The sequence below is a fragment of the Epinephelus lanceolatus genome, chromosome 2, assembly GCF_041903045.1.
Source record: "Epinephelus lanceolatus isolate andai-2023 chromosome 2, ASM4190304v1, whole genome shotgun sequence".
NCBI classification, from domain to species: domain Eukaryota; kingdom Metazoa; phylum Chordata; class Actinopteri; order Perciformes; family Serranidae; genus Epinephelus; species Epinephelus lanceolatus.
Genome location: NC_135735.1, coordinates 22,295,572 through 22,309,808, shown reverse-complemented (window position 1 = coordinate 22,309,808; position 14,237 = coordinate 22,295,572). Strand labels below are relative to the sequence as shown.

The following is a 14,237-nucleotide window of genomic DNA, read 5'->3' as shown; positions in this document are numbered from 1 at the left end:
TGATTCAGTCATATTTTCCAGAATTTGCAAAGAATTTCGTAGCTATGCAGTAAGATCAACAGAGTCAACTGCAGGGTAAACAAATCTTACAAAAAGGTCAAATACAGACAGAGTGAGGCACTCATAATGCTGATGGTGTTTACCACTGTGGTAACTGCTACATGCCATGCAGCTGCCTTTTGCTTGTGAGATCACATCAGTATTGAAATGAACTCAGAACAAACGAGAACACGATGCTCCACCTTCCCAACAAGCCACTGCCTCCACTCCCACTCCTCAGAGCTCACATATAGTATCTGTCCGTGGTTAAATGAGGATCTTTGCAGCTTGTAAACAGCTGAGCCTGCAGCAAACATGTCGAAAAATGAGGTTTGAACAAATGCAGAAAGTAAGAAGCACAAAAATGTCTCCATAATGCAAGAAAACTATATTTTTACTCTGTGAAACATTACTGAATCATGACTGGCAGGTGTGAGAGATTGGTCATTGCTGTGTCATGTTTTCAACTCTCCATGTACCTGAACGTTGGAGACCTCCCAGCTAAATACCTTCGTGATTTTGATCATTACTGTCCCACGCCCTGAAAGGATCTGTCCATTCATCTGCTAATGGAATCAACAGAGATACTTATTTCTGTCTTAATTCATTTAAAGGAGACTTGAATAGCTATGTCACCATTTGGCTGATTATCTTTTGTCACAATAGTTCTTTCACATATTCATCTGTCCCGTCTTGCCTCTTCTTCACTGTTTGAAGCCTAACAGTCTAATTCACTGGAGTGAACAGAGGTCATATCTTAAAATTCAAGGCAGAGAGACATTAGTATTCCCGAGGCCCTCACTCTGACTGAGCCATCTGCTGCTTTCGGACTGCTCCTCTCGCCCTCTGTCCTCTCCCCAGCCCTGCTTTACCTCTGCATACACACGATTCACACAAACACACTCACACAAACACACACATACACAATTTCAAGACATATGTCTGCCAAACAAGACTCTGAGGGTAATTTCAGGCTTTATGTTACTGTAGATGAGGTGCTGTGTGGCAGACATGAATAGGTCTGTCCGTGGAGACCGTCCGGCACAAGTGGTGCCCAGCTGCAGCTCAAAACAGACAACTGGGATACTGCAGGCAGGCAGGCAGGCAGGCAGGCAGGCTGGTATGCTGCTCTTAGTACTGCCAGTGTGTGTGTGTGTCTGAAGCCTTTTTTAGTGATGAAGGTAATAGCTTGAATCAGTGCCTACATTTCAGCTCATTTATGTGGGAGACGGATATTTTGTGTGCGTGTGTGTGTATGCAGGTGGGATGTAGAAAGAAATGTACAGTGATTGAGCCAGCTGGATTCTGATTTCTTTTTGCACCAATCATTGGTTCATTTTCTTTAGCCACTCTATTTCTATTCAGGTTTCCATGGGGCTGGAGCATATCCCTGCATACATTAGCCAGGAAGAAGGCAGAGAAACAACCTGTCCTGGAGAGACTAACTGGGAAACAGTCTTTTAAACTCACATGGGCAAGTTAGAGATCTTGTAGGAGGAAAACAGAATACAAACACATCCGCTTCACAAAGGGCGTCCTGGTGGCCTAAAGTATTAGGTGCTGACCAAGTTATGTCCTGAACTGGAGTTTAACGAATGTTCTGACAAACTCTCAAAACAGCTGGTAAAGAACAAACAAATTAATGTAGCTCCTCAAAAGGAAAGGGTGAGCATTGACGGTTCTCATACCGTGTACATCTGGCTATCTACATCATTAAAAAGGATGCAGCCAGACAGATCATCTCACCTTTATTTTGTTTATTTCCAAATAAATTTTACATGTACTTCCATCAAAAAACTGGTCTTAAGTTTCAATTAAAATAAGGCGTTTGTTCAACCAAAGAAAAAAATCTTTAAAGGACATTGAAATTGATAACATTATAATTTTTTTTTTTTTATACCGTATACCACGAAACCATGATATTTACTGAGAGTTATCCTACCATGAAAATCTCATACTGTTGCAACCCTAGTGGACGGAGACGGGGGAAGAAAAGAAACAACCTTCAGAGAATTTAATTGAGATTTAAGTAACAATCCAAATAAAATTGCCTGCAAATTTTGTCATGAATTTATATCAGAAATTTACTGTTAAGACCCTAAAATTACTGATCTATGACCTGAACAGATGCCAACAGATTTTAGTTAGGTCTGTGCTGTGAGAAATTAGATGACAGGCATGGCCAAAGCCAAAAGACGACTGTGTTGTCTCACCAGTGGACTGCAGATATTGACATACATTCTCAGCCTGCATTAGCGAAAATAACTCACCAGCAGTCTGGATTTACCTCCATATAACACTGCAGCCTGTCCTCTCCTGCAGTGTCTCCTCCTAATCTACTTGCCAAAGAAATTTGGGATAGTTTTGTTGAGCAATAGGCACCATTTAATGAAAATTAATATTCATCATGTAATTACAAATAAGGTGGAACTCTTATGAAAAGCCATAATTAATGCATAAGGAATGCATTGATTGTTTAGGGATCTTTGTGAGCTTCAGTGCCAAAATAAATTCCCAAAATGTCAAAAGAAATGTAGAAGTATTTTGAAGCAGATTTGTGGTCATGCAGTTTTAAAGTGGGGGTTATGGATCAGTTTGTAAACAAAACATTAGATAAACAAATTGAAAGATCATAAATGCAAATACATACTAGCCTCATGACATGTAAACACATCCTGTATGTGTAAGCACAGTTGTACCATGTGTCAATATTCATTATAAATCTTTTCTATTGGTACTAAACAGGCTCGACAGATCCCCTGTGTATCTTGTGATGTACAAATGCATGCAAATTCAAAAAACACAGTCAAATCTAAAGTGCATGCCAGACAAAGCAGATTTGGGAAAAGCCACCTGGCTATAGGGACTTATAGTTTGTTTTCTAAATTTCTACAGCAGCTGTAATGAAACTCAGGAAATTTATATATATATATATATATATATATATATATATATATATATACATAAAAAATCTAAAAAGCAAAAAACATATGAATGACATGATATGAAACACAAATACAGACACATTCACGCAACACCACACAAAAACAGGAGGCCTGTGAGTCTAGGAGGCCAACAAAGAGGAGGTCAAAGGGTATCAGTCCCTTGGGGATGCAGTTACCCATAGTTACCAATCCTTACCCTCAGCTCTGGGGGAGTGAACGCAGTGGGGCTGGGTCTCTACAGGAGGATGCTGGGATATAATGTGCAGGAAGAAAGAGGGTGGAGTCAGGGAGATGCATGCTGTGTATTAGCTTGTGGGGGGAAGGGAGGAGCGAAGAGAGATGGGAGGGTCAGGCGGAGGGAGGATGGGGCCGTTGTTTGAGCAGATCCCATTGCTATTGTATACTACACCCCAGCTCCAGACCTCAGGTAAGAGACACAGTTAGTGCATATGGTTTCCTGTAGATGTTAACAAGCTGAGGTCATTTTTACGTTAATGGCAAAAGTTTGGAGTGAAAACCTTTTTGAGATGTTTTAAATAATGAACAAAGTGCTTCAGTAGATGTCCAGAACATGTTGCTATATTTCATCATTTGTATAGTGTGCACGTGTCTGTGTGCATTAACAGCACAAATATTGTGGATCAGTGACCTCCATGGAAGTGCTCTTATGTATTTATAACATGTCTGTGCCATACAGCAACAAGAGCCAGTCAGCCTAGTACATAAGCTTTGTGTGCACATGTAATCTTTGTCCCCTGACTTGGCTACCTGTGGAACAACCAACTGTGTGCATGTGTTTCTGTGTGTGTGTGTGTGTGTGTGTGTGTGTGTGTGTGTGTGTGTGTGTGTGCTCCTATCTGTATTGTTTGTGTTTTAGAAGGGATGTGTTTGTGCCAGGTTGTGCAGAGCTAATTAACCGGTGTAAGCTCTGGTGATGGAAAATGTAATTATGGTGAAGGGAAAAAGGGGGGAAAGCAGCAACAACACCCCTCTGAGGGCAGTTGTTCATGGCAACTGGATGGCACAACAGTGGGGATGGCGACAAAATGGATGACAGGGTACAAAGGGGCATGCTTGACAGGAGGAAAAAAATACCCTGAACTTTTTTGGTTGGATGTTAAAATGCAGTACAGCTAATGGTAAAGTGCTTTTATGGCTCTCATCCTGGAATCTGTTTGTGTGTGTTGATGCTGGCCTGCATACTTGTGTACTTCTTTTTTATGTCTGTAATAGGATTCATTCATGATTTATAGGATATCCTTTATCTTGTTTGTGTTCCTTTTTTAAAATAAGATCCATTTTTATAATGGGGAAAGAAAGGCTAATACTTTATACCGATCTGTTCTTGTCACCATTGCAGTTGCCTCTTCTTGGTCGCTCTGAATATTAAAATAACTGATGCTAGAATACCGTCTTTATCTACCAATAAATCTTTCTTCATCAAGATGGATTAGCTGTTAAAGGACTGGTGATTGTTTTTAGAGTTTAGTTATCAGGGACACAGTGATTGATCAGCCAGACATCAGTTTCAGCCGATCTTTGTCTTGCTGACTGCCTTTGGCCTATTGGCAAATAAGATGATGTCACTGATAGGCTAGCAGTGTCCCATTTTGTTCTGTTGTGTCGCATCAATTTTGGGCAGGCTAAAAAGCAGGGTCAGAGACTAACCATGTCCCGTTATTCTGGGGACAATAGAGAACATGTTTGGGACAAACAGAGATCTATTGCGGGAGGCCCTCAGGACAAAAGGGCTCGGCAAACCCAATATCGACGCACCAAGGAACATACCTTATTTTTTCCCTGATAATGCTGCATTGTGAACAAATTCATGTTGGAATTGGCAGGAAGAGAGCTAGTTAATGTCAGCTGTTAGCTCCAGCCACTAGCTGCTAGCAGCTAAGGGAGGTTGCACTAAGTTGTTATGATGTGTTCAAGTTCTCTTCAGAAAAAATGAGTGGGTAAATTATAATGTTATCATGATGCGTTCAAATGTCCATTCATCCGTTGCTTATTCGGGGTCAGGTCACGGGGGCAGCAGGCTGAGCAAGGCACCTTGCTGTGTTCAAATGTGATCTATTAGAACTTATTTTTCGTCCAGAAATGTCAACAAATACATGTTTGAAGGAGAAATTTATTGATGTTTTCAAAGCACTATTAACCGCAATAGTAACAGTGAAAAGGCTTTTGAAGCCACAAAAAGGCCAAATTAAAGGTTGTTTCAGAAATTTATATGATTACATTTATGCTCATTCAAATGTGGAGTAATGAAGGCTAAATGACTTTGAAACAGATGTCATTTTTTAATAATAATTATTTTTTATTTCCCTGGCACAAGAGTGGGAATAAATTACAACAAAAACAAAATCAACAAAGATACAACACTGGTATCGGCTATCGGCTATCAGCTATTGGCTATTAGCTATCAGCTATCGGCCAGCAGCTGTCAGCTAGCAGCTATCATCTATCAGCCATTGGCTATTGGCTACTGGCTAGCAGCTATCGGCTATTAGCTATCGGCTATCTGCTGTTGGCTATCAGCTATCAATTGTCGACTATTAGCTATTGGCTAGCAGCTATCGGCTAGCAGCTAGCAGCTATCATTTATCAGCCACCGGCTATCGGCTACTGGCTAGCAGCTAGCAGCTATTGGCTATTAACTATCGGCTATCGGCCAAATTGATATTTTAAACATCTGTATCAGTATCAGCCCAGAATTTCACAATCAATGCATTCCTATTAGTAATTGATGTTTGATGGTAACATGAGGCATTTGTTTCCATAAATTTCATTACAGTAACCACACCAGACTGAAGCAGGTAGAAGTTCAGCTTCATGATGTTTTGCTGAAATGGGAACAAACATGTCCACCTGGATTTTTTGTTTCCTGCAAGCTCTTAGGCTACTTGCTCAACACAGCAAGAAATGTTTTTCTTTCTTTTCACCTGCGCTTTATGCAGAATGAGACTTTATTGTCTCCCGGCGTTGACCATTCTCAGCCAGCAAGCTACTATAGGATCAATACAAGTTGTATGGTATCAGGTCACATGTGCAGCACCTATGTGGAGATGACCTTGATTTAACTATTGATTTCTTCTCTGGAAGGGTCCCGTTAGGTTTGTGTGGAGGCAGAATGCTTAAAACAGCTCTGCTCTTTGTCTCTATTGTTCTGCAGTTGAGCCTGAGTGATATATTGAGCCCAGTGTTGTTGTATTTGAAGCAGAAGTTTTGCTAAATAAGCACAAAGGAGTTCCTCTGAATGTGGGCAAAGTAAACCAGAGACTGTCGTGCTTAATTACAGGAATAGATTGGTTTGTCAGGCGCTGAAAATATGTTGCCGCTGTATGCAAGTGCAGAAAAAGACAAGTGGAGGATGATGCCGTGTGTTTGATAAAGGACTGCTCTACTGTGAGCAGATTTACCATTTTGATGTGAGGTGGTATAAATTTTCTTGTTCTGCTGAAGCATACAAGAAAACAGTTGTATTTGTCTTAAAAGTTCAAAAGTTTACTAGTTTAAGCCTTGAACATTTTTATTTTAATAATTTCTATTAACGCTATGCCCCTGTGTCTCTGTCTGTCTTCTAGGATCAATCCAGTAACAATGCATGGCCTCTAAGCCGTTAGCCATGGCTCATAGGAAGAGGCCGGGGACCAGTGGAGGAAACAGTATGGCTGCTCCAGGCCCCGCCCCCTGTCCCACCCCTCATCCTACAGAGTCATGTGATCTGAAAGCCCTCCCCCCTAGGCAACGCCCAGTCCGCTACCCCAAAGAGCCTCATGATCTGAAACCACTCCCCCGTTCCTGTAAGGCACAATATTCTTCCCGCAAGCCTCAAGACATAAGTCACAGTCATCCAGAAGTGGATGTAGATGCAGAGGTTGAAGTGAAGCGGTACAGCAACCAAGCAGAACCAGAACTGGAGGACCAGCGGCCAGCAACACCCTCCACGCCAGAACATGAGCATGACCAAGATGACCATGACCGGGCAGACTTCCATGGTGGAGCTGACAGCCTGGACGATGACTCCAGCTCTGACTACATTAATAACACCTCTGATGATGAAGAGGACTATGATGATGGTGAGGAGCATGATGTTAATCATGTGGATAATTAATATTTGATCAGTGTCACCCTTCCAGTATCCGTTCTTCCATTATTGACTCTTAACTTTATTCATTTTTGTTTGAGAAAATGTTGAGGGAGACAAAAGCACATATTTATTATATGTCTTTTCATCTCTGTTGAGTAAAAACTAAATTGAACAAAATAAGTAACAGCGTGTAGAGGAGAGCGGAAGAAAACAAACAGAAAGTAACAGTCGGACTCCACTGCATCAACAAAAGTAGTAATTTGCCATTCAGATATTCATACTTCAAAACATGTTGGCACTGTTGCTTGAAACCATGCTTTTGTGTGTGTGAAATCGAGCAAGGGTGCAATTTAGCAAAAAAAAATATCCCCACAAGTTCAAACATCATTTCTTTTGGCAGCATGAGAGGATCCACATAAAAATAAACTCAGAAACTTTGAGTTCCAGTGTGAAGTGACTGTGTACAACCCAGCAAACATTGAGACATTTAATAACTGTTGTTTGAATGTCCAATCAAGACTTCCTCTTGGGGTTAAAAAATAGTTCCAAAATGAAAGTTACCTGGCCTTCAGCTGGACGTTCTTCCTGGGCATCCTAGCAACAACAAAATGTGACATTAACACGACCAATTATAAACTAATGCTGACTCACACGGGACTCCAACTCCCATCTCCTAGGTGAAAATCACCCCTTTATCCACCACAGCTTTCCATCTGTGTGGACTTTGTCACTTTTCACACTACAACACCTGACTTTCTGGCAAAAGCCCTGAAGGCTGCTACTTTCATGTGCAATCAAAGACATCTTGGAAAAAAGACTTTTGGCTCTTATAAACACCACAGGCCTAAAACTATAAAGCCCAGTTCAGACCAAACATCCCAGACGAGATGAAACGTTGCAGAGAAAAATTGCAGCGGTGTGAACCGGCCAGTCCCAGCTCAACTCAAGGCGGCTTATGGTGTCACCTGAAACTCAGCTGGTCCCATTGCCGGCGGCTGGTTTTAGAACGTAAAGCAAGTCACCTGTTTCCGTCCTCACAGTGTGCCGGTGTCAGACGGTGGGTCGCTGCTGCTGCTGCTCGCTGTATGTGCTTATGCCCACCCGCACACTAATGCTCATTGACTGATTAATTGGTGGTGGTTGGCGTATTTATTATAAATACAGTCCATCTGATGCTTGTTTTGTTTAAGTTTTTCACAGTTTCATCACTACTACAAATGCAGCTGTAGCCAGTATCTCACTATCACTATCCTCATTCATATTTTAAGAAGCTACATTATATTCAGCCCCAAAATAAGCCTGAAAAGCTGGAAATAAGAACAGGAGTGCAGAGAGTTGTTGCATAGAGATGATACACTGTCTCATCTAGTTGCATTGGTGTGAACCGGCAGGGTTTTTAGAGCATTGCAGAACGGCGAGTTGCATGTAGCTGCCTGTTTCAACTTGTCTCCGGGCAGACATGTAAGTTACATGTAGACATACAGAAATGGCATAAACATCTTTTTAATATTTAAAAAAATGTGCGTTGAGTAATATTGATCCTTGGACTGGGTGGACGTCACATTGTGGCTGTCTGATCACAACCATTTCACAACCAAACAAATAAATAGTCAATAAAATATTGTATAAAAACAAAGTTAAACACATTTGCTTTTTTCTATAGCAGTCACATGATTAATAGTTACTGAATGGGCCATTATTGGATGTGGAACAACGTCCCTTTCCGTCCATCTGCCTCATAATGGCATTGTAGTTTTTGGCGTCTGATGCTACCATTTTTGGCCAGGGATATGAAATCAACTTCCAACAAATGTTTGCTAGGTAAAATTAATTGATGATGACAAATATAACCTAAATGAATCCCAGGATTCTTTACAAATTTGGCACTGGTTTTAAAAGGGAACTAATTATTGATTCCTGTCCCTAATGAGTCCCTGTTTAGTAGCTCAGTGCTTATTGTGAGTTCAACAAAGAAGCTCCAGGTATCAGGACACGTGTTTGTGATTATTTGACCCCACAGGGCTCGCAGAGGAGGATGAAGGTGTGACTTACTACATCCGCTACTGCCCAGAGGACGACAGTTACCTGGAAGGTATGGATTGCAGCAGCCAGGGAGACTGCAACCACAGCCACAGTCAGGGGAACTGCGCCAACACCGCGCAGCCGGGCGGAGCTCACACCGATGAATGTCAGGAGGCTGTGGAAGGGTGGGCCGAGGAGGGCGAGGGTGAGGGGGAGGTGAGAGAGGAAGAATGGGTGGAAGATGAGGAGGGAGAGGGGGCAGTGAGGGAAGAATGGAGAGAAGAGGAGGAAGAGGTGAGGGAAGAGTGGAGAGAAGAAGAGGAAGAGGTGAGGGAAGAGTGGAGAGAGGAGGAGGAAGAGGTGAGGGAGGAGTGGAGAGAGGAGGGCCAGGTCAGGCAGGAGCAGTGGGCGGGACGTGAGAGGCACAGGGTGGAGGAGTGGGGTGAGGGAGAGGGGGAGGTTCGCTGTGAGGTGGTGGAGCAAGATCCGGATGAACAGATATACAATGGAAGACCAGAACCCATCCTGGACCATCACCATCACCACCATCTCCACCAAACCCCCATGCAAGACACCCTGCACACCCGAGAGGAAGAGGAGGAGGCAAAGAGTGAGGAGTACTGCCCTAATGAGGAAGAAGACGAGGAAGGTGACGAGGAGGAGAGACATGGGAGGGCCTACACTGGTGACTACTATGCCCCGGAGGACAATGGGAACTCAGTGCGAGTCTCTCCGTACCGTAGCCGTAAGGTGCTGGTGGTAGAGGGTGAGACAGGGGAGGAGGCGGAGGAGGACATTGACCAAATTGTTGCAGAGATCAAGATGAGTATGAGCATGGGGAGTCTAAGCAGCGGCACTGACCAAAGCCCAGAGGAGCTGGCGCAGGACCCTGCACCAAGTGACTACCCTCACCCCAAGCCTGACCCAGCCCCCTACCCACCAGTTCACCATCGCCACGACAGCAGGCCCAAGTCCCTGAACCTGCCCTCCATGCACCACAACAACCCTGACCTCCAGAGGGGCATCAAGGCACATGCACGCTCCCCTGAGGACAGACAGAGATGGCAACCGGAGCAGGTAAGCTGTTTTTGAGAGGTTAAAGCTAGGACAGACTGAATCCTGCATGTTCTATTTTAAAACAACAATATGTGTCACAGTTTAACTTCAGGTCTCCCACTAAAGTTTACTTTACCAATACTTGACCAATACCAAGCTACCTGTCTGAAAATGAAGTCAGGTTCCCCATCTTTGCTCTCGTCAAAGTCACAAGAGTTGCTGATCTACTGTCACCTCCATCAGTTAATTAATTTTAGGGCCCTACCGATATGGATTTTTTGGGGCCGATGCCGATTCCGATATTATGGAATAAAAAAATCCGATAACCAATATATCGGCCGATTAATTTTTTATGTTTCTCAGTTTAAAAAACCCCGAAATACCTGCTTTTGATGGCTTAAATATAGTTCAAACACTTGTTACAAAGATATAAATTGAAGGAAGAACATTTCACTATTTTCAAATACTTTTATTATCAGAAATTGTGTGTAACAAGCAGCATATGAACAATTTGAACACAAAACAAATCAAAAATATGATGTGCAAAAAGGCAGTAAACCTCTGGGAAATAAAATAATCATGCAAAGTCTATATGAATTAAGACATTCACATGTATGTTCACAATACCAGAGTTCTTCTTATTATTGCCAATTTTAACAGAGGTAGGTTATAGTGCAAAAAGTAACACAAGGAAATCATTTCTAAGTAAAACACCATATTCCCTGCATTTTATTAGTGATGAAAATATAAGTGTTAACATCGTTGTCAATCGGCCAACTTTTGATTATTTTAGATTATTCTCTAATGGCTATAATCAGCCGATTAAATCGACTGGCCGATAAATCGGTTGGGCCCTAGTTAATGTGTGTTATTTTGTGACTTTGGTGAATCTGAACTAACTCTTTAAAACACTAAAGTCACACAATAATAGAAACAAAATTGACTGAGGCAGCAGTAGACAACCATCTTCTGTTCAGGGATGTTAAATCACTGTTTTCCTGAATGGAGTTTGACTTTGAAGAGAGCGATATAATGGTAGCTAAAATATATGTTGCTCCTGCCTCTATCTACAGCAGTACATGGCTTAGGCTCTGTGGCAGTATTGCTGTCTGCTTCTCTAAACTGAGGGCGTGCCAACCACCACCTATTGTAGGTAACACTGATTATGGATAAGTGCCTCATACAACCCCACTTCACAGGATTCAAACTATCACTTTGAAAAAGCAGCACTGCAGTATAAAAAAACTCAAGTGGGTTTCTATTCATGAGTTGGTCATTGCTCTCCCTTCTCTCAAAAAAGGCTGGATTTGAAGCTAATGGGGGTTTTACACAGCAGGCACTTTTTACTTTTTAACAAAAGAAGAAAACATTGTAGGAAAAGTAGTTTAATAACAGTAATGACAGGCACAATACCAGGACCCTGAAACTGTAGCAGCAAAATGGAGTACAGCAGCTATCATTATTTTTTGTTATTTTCACTTGGGCTTTTGTTTAAATGTCTTAAATGAAAAAGGCCTAAGCTTTGAGTTAAATACTAGGGAAATAAATCACCCCAAATTTCCTCAATTCAAACAGTTTTTTAAAATTCAAGTCTAGCTGAATTCCATCTTGAGGCCAATGTATAACAGAGTTCTCACTTCTGCTGTGTTGAATCAGGAGTACATTTACAGAGAGGGGCACACAGATGAAAAGACAGAACCTACCAACAGCAGCACCAACATAATAATGCTAATCTGGCCTTTGCAGAAAATGCGCTGGATATTCAGGCTGTGACGATGCTCTGTGGCAGAGACTCGTGCCACTGTATGTGACTGAAACAGCTCTGTGGTGAGAAGCTGGGGATGAATTACATGACATGTTGGTCATCACCATCCAGAGAATAGCTGGAGTCTCTCCCCTCCCCCATGTTACCTTGAGATGTCCCCTTCCTCATCTCTCACCCTCTCACAGCCCTGGATGAGTGCACACACACATACCCTGCACAGTCACATCGATAGACTCGAACACATGCAGAGCTCCCCCATCTTCTAAAAAAGTCAGATGGTAAAAGGAGAACAGAGATAGTCTCCTGTGGGCAGCATGCTGATACACACCTGCTCCACAGTGTGCACATGTTACATTTACTATGTAGCTCATTTGTAGCACAGAACTGGGTCAGGCAGTGCAACTAGATTAAATTGGAGGAATGTACAGCACACTGCAGATTCAGATGGCTCCCAAACTCACTGAGATGATTTGGTCGTCTCGTCCGCTGTTATCAAATGAAATGTTCTCTGTGCAGCACTTCAACATGACCTTTGAATGAACCAGGACAACAATGAATTCAATAAAAGCTTTGCAGCGCAGTGTGAAGTCAAAAGATTATGAATAAAAGGAGTTACAGAACAGAGGGAGGTCATCTACACACGCATTCTGTTGGCGTGATGCATTTGAGGAAAGCAAAGTATATTACACACTATTATAATCTCATTTTAAATGGCGCAACATGTTGTAACCATTCTGCAGCCAAAACATTTAAACTGCATTTCCCACAATAATGCATGCCTTCAGTCAAATGTTTGAGTTTTTTTTACTTGCTAACAGTTTGTTTTGGGCTGTAAGGACATTTTCCTGAGCTAGTCCTGAGCAGCTTAGCATTGGGCATCAAAATGTAACGTTAAAGGCTTACACTCTTGACATATTTTCTCGTCTTCCTGCATGGCGTTGGCTATACTTGTTTTGTTACCTCATTGGCTACGAAATTAAAGTGTCCACCACTTTCTCCATGTATTCTTTACACCAGGTTACCCCCAAGAGTGCAGCATTTGCTCCCAGTTTAGACGTATCTTTGCAGCCAGCGAACCACAAACTTTTAAAATCATGGCTTGTTGACAGCCATTAAGTATGTATTTAGACAAATTTGATGTATTTAACAAGGGGGACACATTCTGGTCAAAGGGTGTATAGCGTCTGCCTTCGTCCTCCCTCAGATCGCCCATTGTTTGTAATGTGCAGTGCTAAGAGGTCTCTTTTAATTACTACAGTCCACAACTTCTCTTAAATAGGTTCACTTTTACCCATCTATGTTAGAAGACTGCTATATTGTTTGTAGTATTAGAATGGTCTTAATTAAATAAAATCCTCCATGAACCACAAAATGTCTGTTAAAAACCACTGGCAGTCAGGTAAAAGGCTAGGTGTTCTCATAAATATGATATTGTTATATGTTGAGCCAAAGTTGCTGTTTGAAACACGTCTTTAACAACATAAAATGGTCGTACCCCGAAACTACATAGTTAGGTTTAGGTGACAAAACTATGTGGTTAGGTATAGTAAAAAACGTCATGGTATGGCATTAAAAAACTACTTTTGTCACTAATATAACAGTCACGTCTGTCACGTGACATATTTCACATCAAGTCAAATCAAGTTTATTAATATAGCACATTTAAAAACAACCACAGCTGACAAAAGTGCTGTACAAATTAAAAGAATGACACACAAATATGTAGCAATATAACATGTATGCAAATATAAAACAGAATAACACCAGTAAGAACTATTACATTTGTAAGAAAAAAAAAAAAAAAAAAGGTTAGAAAATATTAAAACCACTACAAACAACCAAGGGCCATTGAAAACCTCCTGGGTGAAAGTCCTGTTTTTGTTTGACCCATCCACCCTTTAGGGACTTCTTTGATGTTTGCATAACTTTGTGTGGACTTTATTACGTCACTCCCCCTCTACACCCTTAATTATTGCTTGGGCCAGTAGAGAGCGTTGCCTTACAATAAATGGAAGTATGGGTTGTAATAAGCTGCGTACACGGTAAACCTATGTGGTTGTTTCTTTCTGTTTTTTTGGCCTAAAAAGTTAAACATACTCATCAGATGGACTTTAGCCTATAAAAATTCATATCTTCAACTCTAAGGCTAAATAAATCTTTCTGAAGGTGACATGAATTGAGTTGCTGTTTGCAGTATTGCTCTTGAAATCTAATGCTTCTCTTTTTTGGTATTTTTCATGTTATTGGTATTTTGTTTTGCATTTCAATAAGATAATCTGTGGAGTTTTGCCCACAGCATAATGAAAAGAATTTATTGCTG

The 14,237-nt window shown here is 41.5% G+C and overlaps 1 protein-coding gene across 3 annotated transcripts in view; it reads left to right on the top strand.

The window, feature by feature from the left end:
* apba2b (amyloid beta (A4) precursor protein-binding, family A, member 2b) overlaps positions 1-14,237 on the top strand; it is a 91,090-nt gene that overhangs the window by 42,836 nt on the left and 34,017 nt on the right. For all 3 annotated transcript variants that reach the window (XM_078175266.1, XM_078175262.1, XM_078175264.1), the window contains 2 exons: positions 6,569-7,063; positions 9,095-10,173. In XM_078175266.1, the coding sequence (XP_078031392.1) occupies positions 6,589-7,063; positions 9,095-10,173 (1,554 nt within the window). In that variant the 5' untranslated portion in view covers positions 6,569-6,588. The remainder of the gene's footprint in view (positions 1-6,568; positions 7,064-9,094; positions 10,174-14,237) is intronic.